The sequence below is a fragment of the Cyprinus carpio genome, unplaced genomic scaffold, assembly GCF_018340385.1.
Source record: "Cyprinus carpio isolate SPL01 unplaced genomic scaffold, ASM1834038v1 S000006759, whole genome shotgun sequence".
In the NCBI taxonomy this organism is placed as follows: Eukaryota; Metazoa; Chordata; class Actinopteri; order Cypriniformes; family Cyprinidae; genus Cyprinus; species Cyprinus carpio.
The window spans coordinates 1,248,174-1,274,153 of record NW_024879356.1 but is presented as its reverse complement, the minus strand read 5'-3'; the positions used below and the strand labels follow the sequence as shown (position 1 = coordinate 1,274,153).

Genomic DNA, 25,980 nt, shown 5'->3' with positions numbered 1-25,980 from the left:
TTCAAAAAGTCTTTTTGATGAAGCTGAATCATGGTCATCCATTTTATAACAACACAACCCTCAAACTTTGGCATCTAGTGTGCATTTTAAAGACTTTTTTAGACATTGGCATCGTTTTGGTCAAGTGGCAGTCATCCAGACTTCGCCAAAAACAGTTTGGCATTGGCTGGAGGCTCCGTTGAAATCAGATGCCATCATAATGCCCTCTCCATTCCTCATGTCCTCTTCAAGCTCTTAGAGCTTCCCTGACTAGTGAACAGAGCTCCTTATAAGGAAGAGAACTCGGGATGTTTTTATCTCAGAATAGAACTCAAACAAGTGAGGGGAAAAAAAAAGCTCAAATATGCAAGAAAGTTCCCAGAGTCCCCTGGCGATGCTCTTAAACCACAGGTTGAAGATGATTATAGTCTATTAGGACATAGGTATCATCTTCTCAATGGAGCTGTTCATTTAGCACATGCTGTCCTGGCCGCAACATCAAGAGAATATTTGTATTAATCCACCAGTGAGACTGAGAGCTGCCGGATACAGTTACAGAGTAAATTCAACCAGGACTCAACGGTTCAGTAATGGGGAAACGCATGCAAAGCAAGAAAAACAATATATTAAGCACAAGCATTGTTTGCAAATATTTCTATTTGGCTTGTTTAGATTCTCACAAGCTTACTTGGCACATGCAGCAGGGAAAAGCTTAGCAAAATGTGTCAGTACCTTAAAATAAATGCACAATTTTTATCATGTGACAATAAATTTAGGCAAGGCCCATAAAATACCTATAAGTAAGAGATGCACATGAAAAAAAAAGATAAAAAACTATTTAAAGAATATATATATATATATAATATATATATATATATATATCTATATATATATATATATATATATATATATATAAAAATTAAAATATGATTTTTAAAGTTAAAAGCTTTTTCTCAGGGGAAAGTTAATCTGATACATCTTTATACATGCAAACGTAATTCATGTCCATTCAAATGTAAGTAGGATTATAGTAAATAAAATGTATCAATATATACATTAAATAAGTTTAAATTTTTTTAATGTAGTTTAGACCTTCATTAGCCCTCAGTGTAAAAATCTGACAAAAAAAAACAAATATAATAAAAATAAATACAGCAATATCAATACCTCTATCAACTAGTAAATATATACATTATATCTTTAAACTTTATATTTAAACTTAATATATTATTTTAAACCTGGATAAGTTTATTTTTTTTTTTTTTCTTCCAATTTAAGATTTGATAAATAAATAAATAATCATATAAATACTGTCCATTAAAACCTCATTTTGATATGCTGCTCTTATGTAAGGATAAAGGCTTGTAAATCTGCTTCCAAATAAAAAAATGAGAGAAAGAAAGCGAGAGCTCAGACCCCTCCTACGGATCTCTTTCTCTCTCCTCCTCCACTCCTCCACTCCACCCCTCCACTTTTTCTGCCATAAACTTTCGAACTCCACATTGTTGCCACAGACCCTCCTTTCCTCTAAAACCAGAGCAACGGGATTGAACCCCGATACTCTCCATCTACAGATTTAGGTAGGTAACATTTTCTTGTATATCAGTTTCAGGATGGCCCACAATGGTTGTCTAGTAGTCAAAGACAAATTTATCTAGATTTTATCTTTGACACTTACCACATTTGATTATTGTGTCTAGTGCTGTTTGATGAGCATCTCTTCATAAACATAGCATTTCTAGGATGCCGTGTCAAGTTAAAAACAGTCTGACTTTTAAAAATGCACCTGTTGAAAAAAAGAGAATCGAATCAGCCTAAATGCAAAGGGCTTTCTTCATATTAATTAGCTGACAAGGCTATTTACCATTGAATGCTCTGTGGATATGCTTTCCAACAAGCAACAATGCAGTTAATTTATTTTTTTGTGTTAAATAATCAGAGGGTTATTCCACAGTTACCCTTTGTATTATATATTAAGAACTTTACACACAGCAGTGGACGACGTGTCCGGATGCACAGTCAGAGATTAATCCGAGTTTTGATGTTTGGGTCTGTCCGCTGGTCTTTGTAAGCGCCGCTCTGTGTGCACACGATAAACAGCGAGCCAGACTCATTCTTTACCCGACACAAATCGGGGAGACGCAACCTAGACTGACTCTGACCTATACACAACACCCCACATTTACACTCCGCTGGGAGCTCTGACAGCCCTTCATTTCAGCACAAATGAGCTCACTGCATTCACTGCGGCCCTGCAGAGGAGGAAAGGTTAACTGCATACAGAAGACCGTTAAAGCAGGAACCACACCACAGGTTGCACACATCCAATTGTGTTGGCTTTCACACAAGACTGAGGCAAATATCGAAGAAATGATGATGCTTGCACAAAAATGATATACATTATATGTATTTGTACTAACATTTTTAGCAACTGCCTTATTATTCTGCAAACACGTTCACCTTCATAATAATATATGATTGCAAAATTTATTATCATGAATTTAATAATCAATGTAGCATTAATTCATTATTTCATTTTACTATTAAATTAACTAATAATCTGCAACATTTATTTTATAATTTCATGTAAAGTACGTGAAATATATATAAAAAAAGTTTTATTATATCTCCAAACATTATATATAATTTTTTTTTTATAATTTATTTTATAGCTATATATTATTTACATAAAACTGTAAAAATTATATTTTTATCAGAACGGATTATCATTTTTATATAATTTATATTAAATATATAATGCTCATGTTATCTTTTATTGCATAAAATAGTATACATATACACACTTTTTTTTACACTATAAAGTATAGTGCAAAAATGATATGATCAGTAAGTCATGGCAACTTATTATTTTATTTTTTTTACATTAACTCATCAAAAAAGTTGAGCAGTTTTAACTTTTTTTTAACAAGTTATATGAAATTGAAATTCAACTTGATTTTGTAAGGTCGGTTTAATATATTAATTTAAGTTAAAATGATTTGCACAACCCAAGTTAATTATATGATCTATAAAGGTTTTTAAGGCTTCAAATTAACTTAGTTTTTAAGTATGACTGTACTGCAAATGAAACTGCAGTAAATGTGAAATTCTCTCAGTGAGAGAATGAATCTGCTGTATGACTTTTAAAAACTGATTTGCTTCACTTTTGTCCAGTATTGCATCTCTACAACACTAGTTTTCAGAGTTTCCACTTCTTTACTAACTGAACTGCAAGAAATCATATCATTAATACTATATCTAAAAGATCTGAAGCTTCAAAGCAATAAAGTGAAATATTAAAGGGGTCATATGATGTTGCTAAAAAAGAACATTATTTTGTGTATTTGGTGTAATGAAATGTGTTTTATTTTCATGCGGTTTAAGGTAAAAAAAAAAAACTTTATTTTCCACATCCTGTACATTATTGTTTCTCCTCTATGCTCTGCTTTTTCTGAAACACAGTTTTTACAAAGCTCATCGGTCTGAAAAGCGAGGTGTGCTCTGATTGGCCAGTTATCCAGTCCTTTGTGATTGGCTGAATGCCTCAAGCGTGTGTTGGAAAGTTACGCCCCTTACCATACTGTGATGCATGTCCCAGTCAGAACACCGGCGCGACAAGACAAAAACAATAAAACCCATTACAAACTAAGCATTTGTAGCATCCAGTGGGGACATAATTACAGATTATAATGACTTGTACTGTGTTTTTATGCGTTACGTTGCAACACGGCGCATAAACATAAAAGCATGTCTGCATTTGTGATCGAAGAAACGACAAAAAACAAGCTCTACTCTACACTGCTCAAAACTAGCGTTTGAATCATCACTGGCAAATCCTTTACATATGTAAACCTACTTATATACCGTGAGTCAGAACAGCCGGCATTGTAGTCTTCTCTCCTAGGATCAGAAAACCGTCCTCCATAAAATGCGTTGAACACATCTAAATATTTGGGTTGGACTGTTCTGGAACAGTGTTGTAAATACAACTTAACCACTGATTTCTAGTTGTCTCCTCTTTTGGAAGTATTTTCGCTTTCACAACGAAACAGCGTCTCCGCGTGTTTAAATGAGGCACAACAGCGAGAATAAAAGTTACACCTTCTTTCCTTGCATGATCATTTGAGTTATGCAAATCTTCCCACATCATGACGTAGACATGTGGGGGTGTGTTTAAACGAGGTGTTTTAGGAGGGCATGGACGAGTCTTAACTTTTATAAAGAAGACTTTCGTCTTTGCAACTTTAGGGATCTTATCTATTCACAAACAGCTTGTAACACTCCAAAGAGAAAGGAAAATTTGAAATCGCATCATATGACCTCTTTAAATGTCAATATGTGACACTATCAGCACAGCCCTAGTGTGCATGGCCAGAAATGTCTGTCCTAAAGCCAGTTCAACAGGCACTGTCCTACCTGTTAAGAGTCATGCCCTCAGACGCGTCACCAAAGCCAAAAAAACAAAACCCCACTGCATTGCTCCACAATGCCATCATGGAAAGTTCAGCATTGAGGCGCAACTGAGTGCACCCACTCTGCCTCACGTCGACTTAAAAATATGCACATAAAAATACAGAGGCTTGGGAAATCTCCGGGCCAGCCTTTCAGATGATTTCCTTCTTCGGTGTGATTCCATGTTATTTTTGCTCCGCTTGTTTTATTTTTTCACAACTTTCTTGGCTCTCTCTATGCATTTCAGTGCAGACGAGCTGAGTTTTTTTGCCAAAAGAGATTGCTTGAGAGAGTAGATAGAAATCTGCTCAGAATAGCCATACGAGGAAGGGTCTCTTAAACATATGACCCTGCTCGAGATAGTTAATGATCTTATCATTCCCAGCGGTGAAGGCGGACATGACTCCTGACTAGCTAACTAAGGTGCTGGAATTCTGGTGCCTTGTGGTGTTGACAAACATCTCTCCAAAGCCTGTCTTCACCAGCAGCGGGTTTATCTCCTCTGTGTCATGTGCAGCCTGCATTGGGCGCCTCAATGGACTGCTCAACTCCAGGCTTCACTGTCAGTCACTCATACACTTATCGTCTTTGTTCAGTGACATCGGTCAGCTGGACAAAAGAATCACTAAGAAAACAAGCGGTGGGGAAGTGTAGGTTGTGCTTTTCGGTAGCTTATCATTCCGCTGAAAAAACACTGAAAACATGGCTGAGTTGAGACTGTGAGATGAAACAAGTTGAGATGAGACTCTTAATACACAATGCAAACCCTCCAATTATTAATTTCAAATTCAAACAAACCATTTTCCTAAGACTTTTCAGGTGTTTTTTCTTCCTTCAATCATTAAACAAAAACGGCCAACTCTAGTAGGGATGTCCAAAATCACAATTTAAACAGTGTCTTGTTGTTGAGTTTTTTGAACAACTAGTTCTTAAAGATGCCATGTATACAGGTTCCCAAACTTTCTGACCAATAAATTATGATCATGAATCATGATTTTTTCCCCTCAAATTTTTCCAGTTGTTCGTGATTAGGATTTTTAAAAATCATTCCATAAAGATCACAAAAAAAAGTTACAAAGTAATTTCTAGTAAAATAATTAGAACAAGGAATGGCTATTATACCGGTAGACACGATCAACCGGTAGGAATTTGTCAACAGCGGAATTAGCGGTTTGAAGCATTGCGGTTTAAAAAACAAGTGATTTTAAGCCGTTGAAACATTCAGCAGCGAAAGAGAACTAATTTCGCTATATGCACGTGCTGTTACTGAGCACTGTCATGGAGTGTGGGTGGGAGAATTGAGTTATTTTTGCTGCTTTGAAAAGTTCTTAAGTTATTTTTGGCCTTTATGTGTCAAAATGCCCAGCTTTGCAAGTATCCTTGTAAACACAGCAATTCTTAAAGTGACAGCTCTTAAAGTGACAGCAGTCTAATATTCCCGCTTTCTGTCTTTTACTGTCAATCAAAAAAAAAAAGATAGAAAATCTCTCAGTGCTCTTGACTGAATCACTTTTGTAGCTTTAATAGGAATAAATATATTTTTAATTTACACAGTGAAGAATATGCAGTGATTTTATACATTTGATTATACTTTATACAATGTATGTAGCGTTTCTTATTTATTTGTTCTATTGTATTTTTTTGTCCTATTGCTTTTAATTAGTTCCCTTTCAGCCAGTCACATTCGACGTACATCTCCGTTCCCCCCTTCAGTGAACAAGGGTTACATATGTAACAAAGACGTTTCCAATTATTATTTAATCGCTGACTGTTTACTTGCCTTCAGTTTTTGTTTTTCATTCTTTTGTTTAATTTAGGCTAGTATTACTTTTTTGTGATATTGACACTGGTGACAAGAATTCTGAAATTTATACGGTACCTAAAATTTAGATATCATAAAGACCTTATTTAAAGCAAAAATAACTATTTCATGATATTATCATGAAATAAAATTACCCATATCGTGATATAAGATTTTGGTCATATTACCCGCCCAAATTTAGAAGAGAGAATAAAAAAAGAAAAATATTGACTATACAAATTCCCATCACTTTTTTCCCCCCATGACCATTTAGGATTTTATCAGTTATATCCATTCTTCCGGTCCTGATATTCACACTTTTGGAGGTGTTTAATTAGGCTGGGTTTGGCAGTATGTGACTCCAGTTGGGTGTCTTTTTAGGGGGCATATACAAGATAGATTGCTGTGTTGTAAGACAAGTTTTAATTTTGTGAGGTGTTCAAAACAACACAAAGTAAACAGCTAAAAAGCCACACACTGAAAGCAGGTCAACTGATGTAGCTGCTAAAAATATTAATAGAAAAAAAAAAGTAAAAATCCAAAACTATTCAACCTGACTAACATATTAGTCAGTTATTGTAGTTAACAACAGTGACCCATCCCTAATTTAAAGTGGAACTGACTAAAACAAGAAGTAGGACTACATAATTTTCCTGTCAAGAAGCCATTTAAACAACATAAACTGTGGAAATGCATAAATTGCCGAACATACCATGCATGCCATTAAAGGCCTGTTTAATGTCTTTACAAGTTTTTGCAAAGGAACAGGTTTCTGTCAAGCACGATCAGACAGGTCACTACCAAAACAACACAATACTACACATCCGGTTTCCCATTAGGCTAAAGTAGTCACAGCCTACATATCCAAAAACAACATTATCCCAGGCCTTTATTACTCTCTTGGTGATAAGTTGTACTTGGTAAAATAGAGTCCGTCTCCTGAGGGATTCTGGGTAAGTCCTGGCCACAGTTTCAATGGAATATTGCGACCGCCAAAGGTCATTCCTAAGAATAACCTTACTGCGGACGAAGCAGATAACGCAACCATGATGCTGCCGAATGCATCCGTAAGACAGAACTCCCTACAGATCTGAGGAGACAGGAATGAGCAGCAGTCTGAAAGAGCGAGATAAGCTCTTCTAAGACGAGAGCTTGGCTAATACGCAAAGATTTATAATCAAGGCCACTTTATCTTTCAGCGAAAACAGGGCTTCATCTAATCTTTCTGGAGGCGAAGTGCTAAATCCTGATTTAGGCTGTTTTGTACACATGTAAAATCACCAATATAAAAAGTCTTTCTGAAGCCACCTCTTTTTATTTAGTCAGAGCCAAGACGGGATAATGAAAAGAAATAAGCTCACTCCTACACCACAAAGACAGTTATATAAAGACACAATATGTGCTGCTGAAGTCTCATTTTGCAAGCGTTCAGTAATAATAAGTTAATGACGCTGCACTCAAAGTATGACAGACCAAGGCTTTGTACAAGTGCATCTAAGCAAGAGTAAGACTATAAAATCCACTCTGAAAGAAGAACCCAGAGGAACCGAGACCCCTGGGGTTTTAATTTTAGGAACCTGTCAAGCATCTTTCTTTTAGGAGACACATCTGAAACTTAACTATTTAGGGGACAGACATGACGTTAACGCACCATAATTCAGTCTATTTCTTTGTAGTCATAGTACCATCATTCTTTAACTAATATTTTGTGAATCTTTTTGTGATGTATTGAAACAATCAACTTTTTTTCCGGTTCCAAGTTCAAATCTGTACAAGTTCACACTGTATAAACCTGACAATTTCTTGCTACATCATAAAAACATGTGAAAGTCCAAGTGGCCTTTTACATTTCTATAATGCTAATCATGTGAAATGACCTTTAAAGTGATAGTTCACCCAAAAAAAGAAAATGGCAGACAGAGCTGGGTTACTTTTTTAAAATTACTTACAAATTGTAATCGGTTACTGATTCCAAATTACACGGCAAAAATTGTAGTTAGTAACATAATCCATTACATTACACATTTTAGATAATATAATCAGACCACTTTTAGATCACTTGATTATGGAATTCAGATTACATGTAATCAGTTACTTTACCCATTCCACAGAACACAAAATAAGATATTCAGAAGTCCATGTTATTTGGACCCCAATGTTCTTTAAATGATCTTATCTTGTGTTCTGCAGAGGAAGTCAGTCAAACAGGTTTCGAACCACATAAAGGTGAATAAATGATGACAGATCTTTCATTTTTGGACGAACTATCGCTTTAAGGACACTATATGGTGTCAAAAACTTTCGAATCATCTACCAAACCTGCATGACACATGTGAATATGCATGCACATTCACTCTTTCATCTCCTGCTCCTTTCCCTCAGCCAACCGGATCACGTCCTCCATCACCATAACAACGAGCACTGCTTCCTCCTCACGCGGCTCTTCACTTCACCTCGCGGTACTGCCGTCCTTCTTCCTCTCTCCTCCGCCCTCTCCCCTCTCTCTGCACTAATCCGTCACACCCACCCCTCCTCGGTATGGAGAAGGTGCAACACATCACGCGGGCGGCCATTCGGCGGGCGTCCATCATGGAGGTTCCCCAGCAGGCCAAGCAAAACATGCAGGAGCTCTTCGTCAACTTCTGCCTCATCCTCATCTGCCTGCTGCTCATCTACATCATTGTCTTGCTAATGTGAGCGGGAGGGGACACAGGTTTCCATCTAGCAAATGAGGGCGAAGGACTGTACATAGGGGCCAATCGTGTTGAGGGGTGGGATGGGCGGGGCTATTTATTATTTTATAGGGTTTTGAGGAGTTGCATGATTTGAGTCTAAACATTCAATAGCACATTCAGAGTAACAAAAAAAAAAGGAATACTGATATAAACTAGTGGTTAAACAATAGGGGCTTTTAGTGGATGTTGCCAGCATCAATAACTAGACAGTCAGATGATTAAAATGCCAATATATTTGATAATGTCGCACACAATTGAATTATATAATTTTATTTCATCTAATTTGGGCCAAATGTTAAGGCAGCATCACATGTATCCTAAGCAGAAAAGCCAACTTAAATAATGAATTGGGCCATTTTAAAAAGTAAAGTCCAAGACAGCGGATGAGGCGAAATTAATAAAGTATAATTAAATACATATTTAATTTAATACTGACAAAAACAGTAACATTGCTGTTCAAAAGTTCTGTTTCTATTTTTTTTAAAGAAATGAAAATGTCTGTTTAGCATAGATGCAATAAAAAGTGACAAAATTTGTCAAACTAAGAACTGAGAAAAATGTATCGCAGTTTCCACAAAAACTATTAAGCAGCACAACTGTTGAACACTGATAATATTAATGTTTCTTGAGCAGCAAATCAACATATTAGAAGGATCATGTGACACTGAAGACTGGAGTAACGAGGCGATTTGAAGAACTGAATGAACTTATGCTGCATGCAACTGTCTCTCCATGTGTCTGTCACTGTCTCCAGTATCCCATCACTGCATGTCACCTGTGAGCCACGTCTTCTGTTACACACTGTGCCAAACTGAAAAACACTTGCTCAATAAAAACATTACATGATCACTTGTGTGCAATAAAAAGTGTGCCGTTTCTGTTTTTGACTGATACTCCCACTGTACTAATTCAGTATTTCAATGATAAAGTCACAGGAAGCTAAGAGAACCAGTTATTGTCTGTTTATATGACTCTGTCTTATCAGAAAGCTCATGTCAGTCTGTCAATCATGTTTAGCTCTTTCCACGGCATGTGAGAGACCAGCGTGATGTAACCTGCTCATCCTCCTTTTCACTGGCAAACAAGAAGAACCTCCACTTGGGGCCGATCACACTCGGGATACACTTCAACACGGCCGAACAATCTCCAGGAATCTCCATCCCATCACTATGGATCTGATCAATAACCGAGGACTAAACCTGCTGCTCAACTTCCTGCTTATTGTTGTGGCTCTACTGCTCATGCTGATCCTGGTCAAGCTCATGTGACCCGAAATGGCCAGAAACAAGAAATATTGGTATAAGAGGGGCGTATGTTTCAGAGACTTCTACTCTCTCCGCCTCTTAAACCAATTTAAGGTTCCTTACAAGACATTAGACTGACTTCTAAACTTTTTCTCACTTCAACTACACACCAGATGAATCTGTGCAATATGATTGACAGGCAGAGAATGTTTCTGATTGGCTAGTTTTCTGATGTAGGCTTTTCCCCCTTAAAATTTTTCTTCACTGTCACAGAGAATTTGTATTATTTCTCAGGACACATATGTCACTCATTTTAAAAAAAAATGCAGATAGTAGGGACGTTTTGAAAGCCTGGTGTTAAAAATATCAGTTTTAACAACTTTAGGCAACTTTAAACTGATTTCCACTGCATCGATTACAAATAAATCAAACATAATAAAAAATGCAAAACTTGATAGTCGATAAAAAATGGTTATACATTTTTGTTAAAAAAAAAAAAAAAGTGTCACTGCGCCCTCTGGTGGTTGCTACCTCTTACTGCTCAAAAACAACAACAACATTACAATTCCATAACAATGGGATTTAGATTAAAATGATATCTTTTTCTGTGAACAGCAAGTTTGGATTCAAGTACATGGTCAAATGAATTAAAACTGAAAATATAGATGAGCACTAAAATCACATGACATGCCACTGACAGTGACACTATTCTTAAAAATCTGTATTTTTCCTGCAAAAAAAAAACAAACAAACAAACAAACAAAAAAAGCTGTGGATGTACTCCTGATAAGATGCATTTCATAAATTGAAGGACACAGTCATGTTTTAATAAGAATATGCACTGGTTTGCCTATCATATAATCAATGTACTCTTTATATATTCTTTTCTGCATTCACTAAGCGCTTGTTAAAATCTGTGTGAATATATTTATGATATACTTGTACTCATAAATGGGAAGGAATTACTGTGCAGTGCAGGCACTTGAGAAATAAGACAATGAAAGCAAGTGCTGCGAATAAAACAGTTACACTGATAACAATATGTGTCTTTTTGTGAGCTGAATAAGACATTGTGAGTAAATGCAAAAGAATATCAATGATATCAGCAAGTATTGAAGTCCTGCAGAGTCCATTTGGAACAAACATTGGGTCTTTACTAAAAATAGACACACAGCACAGGAGACCATAATCAGCATGAAATCAAAATGGACTTAATCTACTATCTTAATGCATGCTCATGGTCACATTGGGCATGACTGAACTGTGCACATTATTTCAATCATAACCTTGTTCTGTCTCGGAAATTACTTTTATTATCGTTTGACGTCAAGAATCCATCTTACTCTTCAACCCCTCCAACTACCAAGCTCCATTCTGGTAAGTAACACAGTCCGTAGAAAATATACTTGATTTGAAAGTTAACTTAATTTCAATACAAGTTCAATAAAAGTTAAACTCATCAGCATTGAGACATTCTGGTCATTAGCACAATAAATTAAATTCATCCCATTATTCTCATTTTTATATGCATAAAAGATAAAAATTACAAAAGTATCACAAAAAATAAAACCTGAACTAAAATTTAATTAAAATTAATTTAACAATGAGTAGTAATAATTAATAAATGCTTTAATAGTTTATAATTAATACTAAAATATCACTGGTGTGGATGTAATCTGAAACATACCTTAAACACAAGTTGTATTTAAAAAAAAAAACATGAGTCTGATAAATGAAGCATATTTGCGTACCGTCGATTGTGCTGTAAACAGGACAATTCACCTACCACTGTCTCTCCAGCAGAGGGCGCTGTGAACCTACTTTTATAAAACGTTTCTTCATTTCTCCACACATTTTTCCATCTTTGCATTCCCTGTCAATGCAATTGCAAACTGACCTGTGGGAGTTCCGCTTCCTGTCGTTGTCGCTCTCGCTGCTGCTGTTCCTGCTGCCACGAGCCACATCCCTCCGGCCCCCCGGTACTACTCCATCTGCTCGCTCAGCCACATCTGAGTCCGGACGGCCGGCTGGATGGGCGACCCTCCCACGGCCTGGTGCCTGAGCGTGGGACCTCTCTGCCCGGGCCCGGCCAGGCCGATGGTGGGTGACTTGCTCTCTGGTAAGGCACTGTAGGTGAGGTCTAACGTGCTGGGCTTGAGCGGAGAGGAGCAAGACGAGTCTGTTTTGCCCAGGGTGTTACTGCTGCCCAGGTCGTACTTAGTAAAGTCAGAGTTGGTGGAAAGTTTGTGCAGGCTCTCAGAGAGAAAGCTGTCTGAATAAAGAGGGTCCTGTCGGTAGCCGTAGAGCACACCTCGATCCAGGGATCCGTGCGGGTCCATGCGTTGCGACGGTCTCCCTGAAGGGGTGGACTTTTCCTGGCCGGTAAGACGGGTGAGGGAGGACCAACGGCGTACCGGCCGGGGGTCTTTCATGTCCAGGGGGCTGTCGAGGGGAGAAGGGAGCTGGCAGCTGCTCCAGGGGCTGGTGGGGGCAGAGGGCGTGCTGAGTTTGGAGTTGGACGGAGATGGCATGACGTGAGCCGTGGGGATGGGACCTTGCGAGCGCAGAGGCTGGAAAGACAATGTGCCGCTGGAGGTGGAGTGGTCTGCAGACGGACAAAAAGAGAGGTTAAATTTAGACATTTTAGGTTTAACTAACAATGTTAATGATCCTGCTAGTGTCAGGTGTTACTAGAAAACAGAAGTTTTAATTTGAATGTCACTGCTTTGCTGTCAGTAGAAAAACAGGTAACTGGCTTGTTATGAATAAAAAAGAGCTCCCTCTACTGAGTGCAGCAATACATTACAAAATCCAACTGCCTTAATTTATTACCAACTCAAACAAGCTTTACAAAAGAAATAAACTACACATTTTCCTGAACAGCATAAACACCAAGAATAAAATGAAATAGTGTTATAAATAAGTATAAAAAATAAATAAAAGTGTTAGAAACAACTGTTAAAAATGATTTGATATTATATTCTTACAAGGGCTGAAATTAAATAAAATAGAATATAATAAAATCATTGTTATACATAAGTGTTGATTATGATTGGAGGCATTATCATTATGTGGGCTGGAAAGAGTGAAAATAAATAAACAAACAAATAAATAAATAAATAAATATGTTGGATATTATTCTTATTAGGGCTTAAATGAACGAATAAATAAATGTTAAAAATGATTGGATATTATTCTTTTGAGTTACTCTTATGAGGACTGGAATTAGTGGGAAAAAAAAACTAAAAGTAGGGAAACTGTTTTTTCCCAGAATTGTTTTTAACGCCCTTGTCTGAAAGGTATTACACAGAAACGTTTGGAGTGACACAAGCCTCTGATGATTACAGGAAATGAGACATACTGGAACACAGATCAAGTATTTCACATTCCATTCCTATTCTTCCTGAGAGACTAGAATGCCTGAAAGTAACTGGATGGAGATGACCTAATACTGACCCTGCCCACAGTCCTCCAATATCCCATCATGCACCAGGGATTCCCCCGATCACATAGCCTCTCTTTCATGCTTTAAAAACAAAACACAAACTCTGCGAGAAAACACGTCATGATAAACAGTGACTGAACTCATCTGACTGTGAGTCACTGCGGGGGAATAACACTCATCAAACATACTATTCTTATATAAGACTACCAGATTTCCAACCTATGTTTATATATATTGTTGTACGAGCATATTATTAAATTTATATTTATAAGGGATGCACCAATATGGCTGAAATATGTAGAAAACTATTCTGATTTTTTTTAATAATTTTTATTTATATTATATTTATTATTCTCTAGCTCCAACAATAGTCTATAATGTCTCTAACAGACTAAATAAAAATAAAATATATATATTTTTAACTGTCATGGTGTCAAGTGGTGCAATAGATACATGTACAATGAAATGTAAAAATTAATAAATAATTATTTAAAATGTAAAATAAAAAGGATGCAATATACCACATTAAACAGCCCTTAAAATAAGAAACATAAAACACAAAATAAACTACACACCTTTAAGTAAAATATAGCAAATTTAATATATTTTATAATGAATTACATCATGAAATGATGTTGCATTCAATAAATATGCATTATAAAATGTCAGTACAAATAAAAAAAATAGGGCATGACATGTTTTTATGCATTTACTAAATGTATTTATTTATTTATGCCTACATTGCATAGTAATTTTATTTACTGCAACATTCCACAAAGTATTTTATAATAATATTATACAGATATATATATACACAGTTCTTATTTATCTATAAAGATATATCTCTGTTAAATCTCTCCATAATAGTCAACATCATAGCAAATATTATAAATCTATACTGATGTGTCTACCTGTTTTTTAAAAGCTCAAATTTTTTTTATAATCAAAACAGAACAAGGGGATAACTACTTTTTTATCATTTAATAAAAAATAGAGCCAGAATTGAAAAATAAATAAATCCAGATTATTTGCTTTCCTTTAATTGGTGTAATCTACTGTAGTCACATTAATACATGAATAATAAATAAATCTTCTTGACTTGAATAAAATCAGTTTATTTAGATCTAATTCTAATGTTAGGGTACCTGACAAAACATTTTTTACACTGTAAATAAACCAGCAATAACCAAGCACACTACAGCAGACAATGACAGGAAATTTGAATCCAAAAAAGGATCTAGAAATGTATATCTAGAAATGTATATACTGCTGTAATAATAAATTGGAAGCAGAGGTGAAGCAAATGAAATCTGCTGATGTGGTCACTGGAAGCGTCTGAGGTCAGTGTACTGCAGTATGAGCAGTCATGACAGTCACACTGAGACGAGCTGACAGGCTTTATCCCCGTCATGAGGAAGCGCGAGATATGGACGTTCAGATGAAGAAGCTCAGCTGTCCGTGAGGCTCTCATCATATCAGTGCTGTCATGTGTGACCGCCGCTTCGGACACTTTGTTATGCGAGATATGAGCAATCAAACTTTTTCAAAGGATGCTCAGGTGGTTTATACAATAATAAAAAAACTGATTAAATGAGTCACATGAGACTCAGTATTTGCACACCCATAACTGCACATCCATTGAATTCTGCATTATTGTTCTGCAGCAACTGTAAACAACCTGCAATGATTTATTGTGATTTGTGTTATTTGTAATAATTAATATTGTGATTATTGACACTACTACTACTACTAAGTAATAATAAAAACCAACAAAATTGATTAAACATTGGTGTACTTTATCATTTGCTGTTGTCAATGTTTATTAAAGCAATAAGACACTCAGGTTGCAGTATTTTTAGCACAGTATTTTACTTTTTATGCTGTTCTCCACAAAATATCTTTTCTGCCGTTCAGCATTCTTTCCATCCACATCCCACCTACTCCCTCCCTTTCCTGTTAGTTATGAAAGCTCCTTGAGAAACTCTCCTGTAAATCACAGTCCTATAAGAGACACCTGACTTGCTTTCAGTGATCATATCAAGGAATTCTGAACTCTAGATATCAATTTTAAGTCGTAATCACCCTTCTTGACTAACTTCTTATACAGTAGTAAAGTAAACTGCCGCACATCTCTATGGAGGTTTGCACAATACGGCTCTTTGTTGGCATGAGTGTGTCTGCCAAAAGAAGACCATCTGGACACAGAGCAGAACTGAGACGGCACATTCCACAGAAGAGACGCCACTCTTGCAAATGTGCACATATTGTACGCACATACAGTAATCGAACACTGCCAAACAAATCACAGGGAATTACCTGGTTTTCCAGACTGACGAGACTACTCTCGCTTTTGCTTCCAGTGCAACAATCGTGTGAGGACTGTAATACAACACAGTCATTTGCGTTTTAGACTACTGGATCACCAAGGTCACCCGAGATGGATGTTGATATCAGGTGTAAATGGGGATTTCGATGCTTTCTGAACTTAAGCCAAATCTTGGTTCTCGTTGAGCCTTCAAAATTCAATGCTAATGAACAAGCGAAGACCATAGAACGGGTTACTTTTATGGCCTGGTTTCATAACTACTTCACTTTCTCTTAGGAAAGGTAAAATGTAACAAAAAGCAAGAAGTGAAAATACTTGTGCAGTGTAAATTTACTCCAATATAAAACCGTGACAAATTGCACAAGTATACAGCTAAGAAATGCTTCTGGATTTAGTACTAAATTCAAATTAAGTGCAGTTTCTTACATTGTCTGCTGATTTCTGAAGGAGCAAATGAGGAGGCATAAAAATGCAACAGACTCATTTTTCATGTTTATGTGGAAAAAATAAATACAGCTCTTTAAAATGGAAAACAACAACATAAACCTGTTGTTTATGTCATTATCCAGACATAAACCATAAATCATTATCCTACATAATGAACTATTTTATGCACATGCTATGATTGCATGCCGAATACCTACCATTTTCAACTTGACAAATTTTTTTTAATGTACAACATGTTCACTCTCTATCCTTACATAACCAAGTGGTCTCTAAACCTCCTTGTATTTGGAGTGCTGTGTCCTAAAACGGGCCAGACAGGCCATTCCAGAGAGGTTGGATTAAGCCGTCCAGAATAACCTCATCTGGTTCTAATTTACACTGGGGTGGAGGAGAGAGAGGCAGAGCAAACCAGGACTGCTGAAGCCTTGGGCTACGGGTGTTCCAGTCCCAGAATTCCCAGCAGGGGGGGGGGGGGGGGGGGGGGGCAACCCACTGATGAGCGTCTGCTATTTATCAGTGCTGAATAAATGTGACAACCAGGTTTGAGATCAGTCTTTGCAATCGATTAGCCTGGTACAGATCAGGCTCAGATCCAAAACATTTCAAGTGAAATCAGTTTGGTGTTGAAGCTCATGATAGCAGCAGTGAGGAAGAGTCAGGGTGGGGCTGATCTATGATTGGCTGCCGTCTCCCTAGGGCTGAATAGACGTGTTTAGGTTGATGAACATAGTCTGTGCACTTTCATGTGATTTGGGTTTCTTGCCGTGTTTCTGTCAGATGTGCTGTGACAAATACAGTGCCGTGTGTGTTTGTATCTGTGGCATTCTGAAATGTGGGTCACCGAAATCTACAAAGCTATTCCTCCTACGGAGATCAAGCCATTTATAAATCATCAAAAACATTTTTTTTGTGCAATACAACTTGCACTTTCTGCATGTTTTCTTACCTGACTTACTTGTGACAGATTTCTCTCAAAAATATTTGGATCGAGGATGAATATTTTAGAGGAAAAATGGATGGATAGATGGATGGATGTATGGATGGAGGGATGGACGGATGGATACTTTAGAGGAAAAATGGATGGATACTTTAGAGGAAAGATGGACGCATGGATGAATGGATGGATGGTTTAGAGGAAAATGGATGGATGGATACTTGGAGGATGGATGGACACTTTAGAGGAAAGATAGATGAATGGATAGGTGGATACTTTAAAGGGAAAATGGATGGGTGGATGGATGGATATTTTAGAGGAAAATGGATGGATGAAAACATTATAGGAAAAATGGATGGATGGATGAATCAATTGATGGTTGGATGGATGGATAAAATCTACAAAGCTGAGATCCAGCCATTTATAAATGACTAAAAACAATTTTTTTTCTTGCAATACGTCTGAATTTTCTGCATGTTCTCTTACTTGACAGATTTCTCTGAGAAATAGAAGAGGAAGAAAAAGTGGCATAATGATGGATGGATGGACAGATGGATATATACTTTAGCAGACAGACAGATAGGCCAGTGGATGAATGGATGGGTCAATAGATAAATGGAGCAACAAATAGAATGTTAGATAGAAGGTAAGATAGAATGATAGATAGATCCATAGAACGACAGACAGAACCACAGAATGATAGATAGGCAGACAGACAGACAGACAGACAAGACAGATCTAACACCCTTATGCCATAAGTGTCATTTCACAACAGCTGTCCACTACCAGCATCCTTCTCAGTGACATTGATTAGCATGACGTCCACATGGACACTGTCAGAAAACATCTGCAATCTGTGTCGAAACGTGTCTTCAAGAGAAAGCATCTCCCTGAGCCAGAGTAAGCAGAAAGTTGTGTTATTTCAGCCGCCCTCTCAGCGAGTCAATCAACCCCTCACAGCGGCTCACAGCTGGAACACGCGTGTTTATTTTTATTTAGTGCTTGCTAACAAGTGAACGTTCTCAGAATTGTTAAGTAACAGCATGAAGCTTTGAGCTGTAAAGCTAAAAAAAGATGAAAACCAGCACGACAGATCAATGAGAATGAGATCATTGCGTTTTTCACAAGATTCCTCTATTGAACATGTTTTCCATATTCCTACTGGAGAATACTGTTATGAATTTATAATTGTGGTCATTAACAAAAATCATTGGTTTGAAGTGAAACTTCAAAATGATAACTTCAATTCAATGAATCTGTTGATTTTGTTCATAAATTATTCATTTGATTCTGGCTGATCTGGTTCTTGAGTTCAACTCATCATTCTCTGGAAGTGAAAAATATCAAAAGCAGGTTCAATTTTGTCATGTACATCACACAGAGTAGCCATACAACTTCAGAAGCTTCGAAACATAGCACATAAGTTGCATGTTTCACTTTTATGCTACGTTAATGGTGCTGTTGCTCATAATGGCCATGCTCAACATTAATAAGCTACTGCACATGGTTATGAATAAGCTTACATGTGAGTACTCCATATCTAGAGTATCACAACACACTCTGATGTCAGTTGTCAAGCGTGTGCCGCCAGAGTGTGGACTTGATGGTCTTACCACATCAGCACATATTTAGCAACTGCTCTTAGGTTACACTGCCACGTCTATCACTATTAGCCTGGTGCCAAAAAGACGGTTGCTGGGGACCAACATGGAACTCAAGGGCCATTCCTGTAAAGGGCCCCGGGCCAAGACACATCTAATAAAAGATTAGGCATATTAAAAATAGAGAAGGACATGATGGGTGCTTCTTGAATCAGTGATGGATTCTGGTAACAGCAATATAGAGACAAAAATGGCAAGACACAGTGATTATTACTTGTTCACCACATATAAGGGCACTGTACAACCTAGGTGACATCGTTAATGTAGATAAATTAGTCACATGACAATCACAGGCGATCTGCTTGAATCTTTCACAGATTCTCATCAGATGGAATAAAACGACAGATAAAACAACAGACAGAACGATAGATAGATAGAACTACAGAATGATAGACAGGACAATAGATAGAATGATACATAGAACAATAGAATGATAGATAGAATTATAGAGCGATAGATAGAACGACAGATAGAACTATAGAACGACATAAAATAATAGAACGATAGAAGGATAGAACGATAGAAGGATAGAACGATAGATAGATAGATAGATAGATAGAACGATAGACAGAAGGATAGATAGAACTAGAACAACAGATAAAATGATAGATCAATGGATAGATAGACAGATAGAATCAGAACAATAGATAAAATGATAGAATGATAGATAGAACTATAGAATGATAGAACGATATATAGAACGACAGACAGACAGATAAATAGATAGAATAATAGACAGAAGAATGGATAGATAGAACTAGAACGATAGATAGACAGATAGATAGATAGATAGATAGACAGACAGACAGACGGATGGACAGATAGAACTAGAACGATAGACAGACAGACAGACAGACAGACAGACAGACAGATAGATAGATCGTTCCTGACATGTCAGTTCTATCAGCAGTCAGTATTTCCGGCTTGCTGTTGCATCACCAGCTCCTCAGAATTCCACAGTGACACACGAGAGTTGATGTAACGCATCCAAGACGAGTCACTGTCAAGCCTCCAGAAACACACCACTCCACACAGCCAATTACTGACAATCAGCATACTGTTTAAAGTGCTAGTTCATCCAGAAAGGAAAATTCAGTCAAGCTTCTTTCTTCCATGGAACACAAAAGATGTTTAGCAGAACATTTACACTGCCACCACATTTCACCTTTTATATACACTGAAAGTGACTGGAGACTGTGTACTGGCTTGTTGACGTTGTTGATGGTGTTAGTGAGCAGACAGATATATGGCAGTGTGCAATCTCTGGCAGCCATTAGTATTAATTCAACACAGCATCGTAAACATGGACACAATGGTCGGACCTGGAAGAGCACAGCAGTTAAACTAAGCTGAAAAAACACAGGCCTCAGCAGAGCTTTAATGAGGACTGAGATGACGCAAAGTGTGTTTTCTAACTGCTGAGGCTAATTATCAGCTTTGGGAACATTACACGGTGTCAGAGCGCATGTATTTGTACGTCCTCGAGGGAACACAGAGTGCTAACATGCCACTTGATGTTGTTATGAAAAGAGATGGCAAAAGTCACTCACAAACTACCATAATAGTGGGCCCTATGATTTCTGCAATGTGGAATCCATGTAACATGATATGTCTCAGAATTTGTTGAATTTTGGATGAATAAATCAAAATAGCGCCGTACAATTAATTAATCAAATTACGATATGGACTCAGACACACAGAAACTTTATAGGGCCCTTAAATGTAATTTCTGTCTAACTTTTAATAAATTGCTGTTAAATTATTAATAATGTTTTATTATTCTGGTTTTAGTACTAAATTATTAAATTATTGTTTAGACATGTTTTTACATAAATTTAATTTAACCTTTTAAAAGGAATGCAGAAAAAAAATAAAATGAGTTGGGGGGCAACAAATCCAGAAAAATTAAAACAAAAAATTTGGAAATTAGGGAAAAAATATAAAATTTATATAAACACATTCTTTAAACAACATAAATGACATCTCATGCTCATCATATTCTATCTCATCTATTCTATCTTTCATTTTCATGAAGTGATCAATCTCTTCCTCTCTAAAGCATCAATGATACAATCCCTTCCTGTGTGGTTTTTCACATCCTTCCATCAGCAGCTTGTTTTAAAGCAAAGGCAGCACTACGTCTGCATTCATATTGATCTATATCCATATCCAGTAGACATAAGACTGCCTGAGCTGCATCCTGCTCCGGTGTAATTCATTTACCTCCTTCCTTTGAGATAAAGTACGTAATACAGTACTAGCAAGCGGCAGTTTCTCATTCATCAAACATGTTCTTTCATACCCTCTGTCCTTGCACAGCGTTTCTCATTTCATTCATGAGCTCAAGGTAATGCAGACTGGGACAGCATTTACTGGACGGGGTGAGGAAAATGTCAGGACAATTTAATTATTACATTTCATTTAAAACACTTCAAGTAAAAAAAAGAATAATATATTTATTATTTCTTAAAGTGTTTTAAATTAAATGTAATAATGAAATAATAATAATAAAAAAAAAAACGGGTTATTTTGGGAAAAAAAAAAAAAAAAAAAAAAAAAAAAATAATAATAATAAAAATATATATATATATATCTATATATATATATATATATATATATATATATATATATATATATATATATATATTTTTTTTTTTTTTTTTAATTAAAAAATTAAACTATTGATAAATTAAATGAATAGATACATTTCAAATTAATACAAAATAATTTACTTTTATAATTTCTTTACTTTTTTATTTTTAAAAATTAAATTAATAATTTAATTTTAATAGTAATAATAATTTAGTAGTTTTTCATGTTTATATAGTAATAATTTTATTAATTTAAAAGTAAATTATAATATATTTTATATATATATTAAATAACAGTGATAAAACTGTATATTATATAAAGTATACCTTAACCTTATAACTCAGTTAAACAATAGTAGCTTTTAGGAAAGAAAACATTTCTACAAATATCAAAACTGTTCAATTGGTCATTTAAGCTTTTTCTCTACCAACAAACAAGAAAACCAGATGAACTCATAAAAAGTCATCATGCGGCACTTTGACCTTCAATTGAAAAATGCTGTAGATCACGGAAGATCGATTTCACAAGATTATTAGGTAGCAATTAAAAAACCAACAAAAGCAAACCTTCCTTATTATTTCTCTAATATGCCTTCGATGTTGCGTCGTACAACTTGCAGTTATTGGCCTCTCATCCGTTTCTTTTCACGTTGTGCCTCAAATTGTCCGGTTGGCATTGGCTAGACCTGCAAAGTAAAGAGTAACTATCCTACAGTTCTTTGTGACGGTTTTCACACAAACATCACTCCAGACCTCACACTCAAGCGCACTGCAGCTGGAGTCTGATGACAGACGTTCCAGCCCTCAGGGAGCACAATAACAGAGACCTAACGCACAGGATCACATTCACCACAAAAGGCCCATCATCACAGCTGTAATGGCTTACATGTGATTCCCAAAACAGATGAAAGGAGGTCAACATAAAGGAAAGTGCTATGTACAAGGTCCCTTTATGGCTTAGCTGTGCCAGATAACATATGGAACAGTTTGGGATAAAATGGTAAAATAGCCCTGACAGGACGAGAATAAACCAGTCTGGTGTTGAGATGAGAGAGGATCAGCTGCTGACCTCATTTGTTACAACAGAAGCTGTTCTCCTTTTCTACATCCAAGGACCGCCATCAATTAAACTCCAATGAATTAAAGAGCTACAAATTTCACAGACCAACAAAGCTTATACTTCATTATAAAAAAAAAAAGGGGGCTAAAAACTATTGTTCAAAGTTTTGGGTCAGATAAATGTTTTTAAGATAATAAGTACTTTAATTCAGCAAGGATGCATTAAATCGATCAAAAGTGACAGCAAAGACATAAATGTTTAAAAATATTTTCATTTCAAATAAATACTGTTATTTTGAATTTTCTATTCATCAAAAATCCTTAAAGTTTCTTGTGCTGCAAATCAGCATATTAAAATGGTTTATGAAGGATCATGTGACAATGATGCTGAAAATTCAGCTTTGCATCACAGGAATAAATTACATTTTAAAATATATTTAAATAGAAAAAAAAAAAAAACAGTTATTTTAAATTGCAATAATATTTCACAATATTACTGTATTTCTGATCAAATTAATCAGCCATGTAAGCATAAGAGACTTTAAAATATATAAATATGTATATAAAACTAATCTCAAACTTTTGAACGGTAGTGAAAACTGAGCAGAAACATAACATTTTAAATTAATATTAATGTGCTCATGTCAAACTGTGCAGTATCCAGCAGACTTGAGTTACAACAACCACAAATGCTGAGTTTAACATTGTGAAATGTTACTTAGAGAAGCCAAAATCAGCAAAACAACATTACATAATATAACTGAGACCTGATCTTTCCCCTTTTCAGTGAATTCCACTATGGAAAAGTCAAGCAAAACTTCATTCCGGATATGTGGAAAGAGCCATTAAGCTTAAATAGTTTCCCTTCCTGTGGTAAAGCACCAGATTTAACATGAATCGCTTTGTATTTGTGTGGTCTTTGGGAGTACAGGTGACGTTTCATATCATTATGCAATTATGGATAAAGTAAACTTGCTAAAATGCACTAGTGATCTTTCCACAAAGTCAAAAACTACATGTTCTATAGCTGTCGAAAAGAGGTGCTAACCTACTTTTGTGAGCCTGGCCCTTAGTACATAATTCGAGAAATTACCCAGTCTCAGCGGGAAGGTTTTTCCACAGCACTACATCTTGCAGTGTTTGAAGGACTGAAAGCTCTTATCTGGTTCCTTTAAGGCAAGAGGATTATCCTTTCTATCCTATTATTTCATTCTGTCTTCTATGAGAGTGGCAATATGGCTCATGTTTCAATGCGGCAAAAGTAAACAAAAAGTCTTGCTTCCACATCTATGATTAGAGATGCTGAAAATCAATTAGTCTGCATGCCTTCTAAACAATTAGTCAACTAGTTAGTCATAAGGAAGCCCCAAATAAATTATAAACAGTTTTTTACATTATAAGTCGTCTTAAAATTGCAATAGCTCAGATAGCCCACACAAACACACACACACACATGAAACTGAGCTTAAAAATATTTGGACTCACAATAAATGCCTTGAAATATATAGTTAAAGATCAAGAATTTGTTACCAAGTGCTACTTAGATTGTGATGATGCTATAAAACAGATGAATATAGAGAAAAACAAGAGGAAAAATATCAATAATCAAGCTCACTAATCAACTCACTGGTTGGATGACACAGTCATCTAGTCAACCAGTCTCGGTGGCAAAATACTGATAAATCATTTTAATAATGAAGAAGAACAACAAAACCACATTAAAAAGCTAGGGGGGATCTGCGGTTAACTGTAGTTACCTAGTAGTGCAAAGTACTGATGAGAAGCAAGTTAAGAGTCTTCATGATACGAACCAATTAAAACAGATGTAGAGAAAGAAACACTCCCAAAATGATACTAAAACAATAAAAGCATGGTTTCCATAAACACCCCTACAGATATCAGTCCACAGGAAGTGTCCGCGTGATATTTCAGTGATCTGACATAGCTTCCTGTTTACCAGATAACTCACTACTGAACTGAAACCCATGGAACAGCCAATACTAGCAAACAGCTATGACAGAAAATGTAGGTCACCAACATGGGGAGCTTGGAGGCTTCAAAGCTGCGTCATTTCTCGACTAAACAACATTATTGTCATAAATATCATAAATAGCAAGATTTAGTTTCAGACATAAAAAAAAAAAAACCTCAGTGAATATCCCAAATCATTTGGAAATACAACATTAATAAGACTAAAAGGCTCTGAATGCTGTTTCTCGTCTGGCTGACTCGCCCTTCAGCCAGTTACCACCTCCATGTGATTTCTAATACTGACCTTAACTAGTCTTATACATAGACTACTCTATTTTCATAAGGAAGTCCTTACCGTCTCCTGTCCTCCATAATACGATCAAGATATGCTGTGTACTAAACCAGTCGACTTTCAACAGGGAGAAAAACCGCAAGTTAGCCCCTCCTGGTTGTGCGGTTAAAAGCCATGGAGATTATTAATTAAAAAAGGTCAAGGCAAGAGCTTCCAAGTGCAAGTGTGGCTGCACTCCAAATGTAATTAGAAAGCTTCACACAGACAGACTTCCATCCTTTCACGTTGCCCTCATCTATAAAAACACAGCGTCTTACTAACCATCCGCTTGCTACACAGACTGGTTCTCCAAGTTATGGAGTTGTGATGGAAAATCCTATTTGGGTGTGATTTAATCAACGCTCTGCTAGGCCCTTAATTCAGAATTGATTAAGCCGGTGTTCACATGCACAGAAAATCCTGATGCCTCTGCCAAAAGCTGAAACGGTGCGTGAGTTCTGGCTGGCAGGATTTTTAACACTGGTTGACACCACTGAGATTTCAACACAACACAACATGTCAGATGAGTAAATGCAGATTCCAGATGTCTCAAAGCTGATGCCAGAGTAAAGTCATTCTGGAAATCAGGCAGGGGGCTTCACAAGATACATCACACAATACAATTAAAAACGACCCAAAATGACTTAAGGTCATACAGTCTACAAGCTTTCTTTAATATGTAGATTGTTAGGTGTTAATTAAGAAATTGTAGTTTTTGCAAAGACATTTCACATCGTGGCAAATTTCCAAATAGGTTGTGCATTAATTAACAATAATTCAGTCATTGTCAGTTATTCCAATTATAATGTTTTTATTTAAATTAGAAAAAAAAAATCTTTTTCAAATGAGATGATGGAGTAATGATTTCTTTTAAATGAAATATATATATATATATATATATATATATACACAATTAAATTGTAGATTTTAAAATATTTATTTTAAATTTATGTGTGTACATTATGTATTTCTTATAAAAATAAAAATGTGTATATATATATATA

The 25,980-nt window shown here is 36.1% G+C and overlaps 1 protein-coding gene and 1 pseudogene across 2 annotated transcripts; one reads left to right on the top strand and one right to left on the bottom strand.

Moving 5' to 3' along the window:
• Positions 1–25,980, bottom strand: part of LOC109113622 — a 55,888-nt pseudogene that overhangs the window by 18,294 nt on the left and 11,614 nt on the right.
• Positions 1,425–11,248, top strand: LOC109113625 (cardiac phospholamban-like). 2 transcript variants are annotated; one of them, XM_042755952.1, is made up of 3 exons: positions 1,440–1,559; positions 8,615–8,925; positions 9,985–11,248. In XM_042755952.1, exons 2-3 carry the CDS (start codon positions 8,771–8,773, stop codon positions 10,001–10,003), a joined length of 174 nt encoding a protein of 57 aa, XP_042611886.1. In that variant the 5' UTR covers positions 1,440–1,559; positions 8,615–8,770; the 3' UTR covers positions 10,004–11,248. The 2 variants fall into 2 exon arrangements, 1 of the variants encoding a protein (XP_042611886.1); XR_002021784.2 differs by lacking the exon at positions 8,615–8,925 and having other exon boundaries at positions 1,425–1,559.

Bases quoted from the DNA above. Each gene is read 5' to 3' on its own strand.
- LOC109113625 (XM_042755952.1), top strand. From the start codon at position 8,771: ATGGAGAAGGTGCAACACATCACGCGGGCGGCCATTCGGCGGGCGTCC.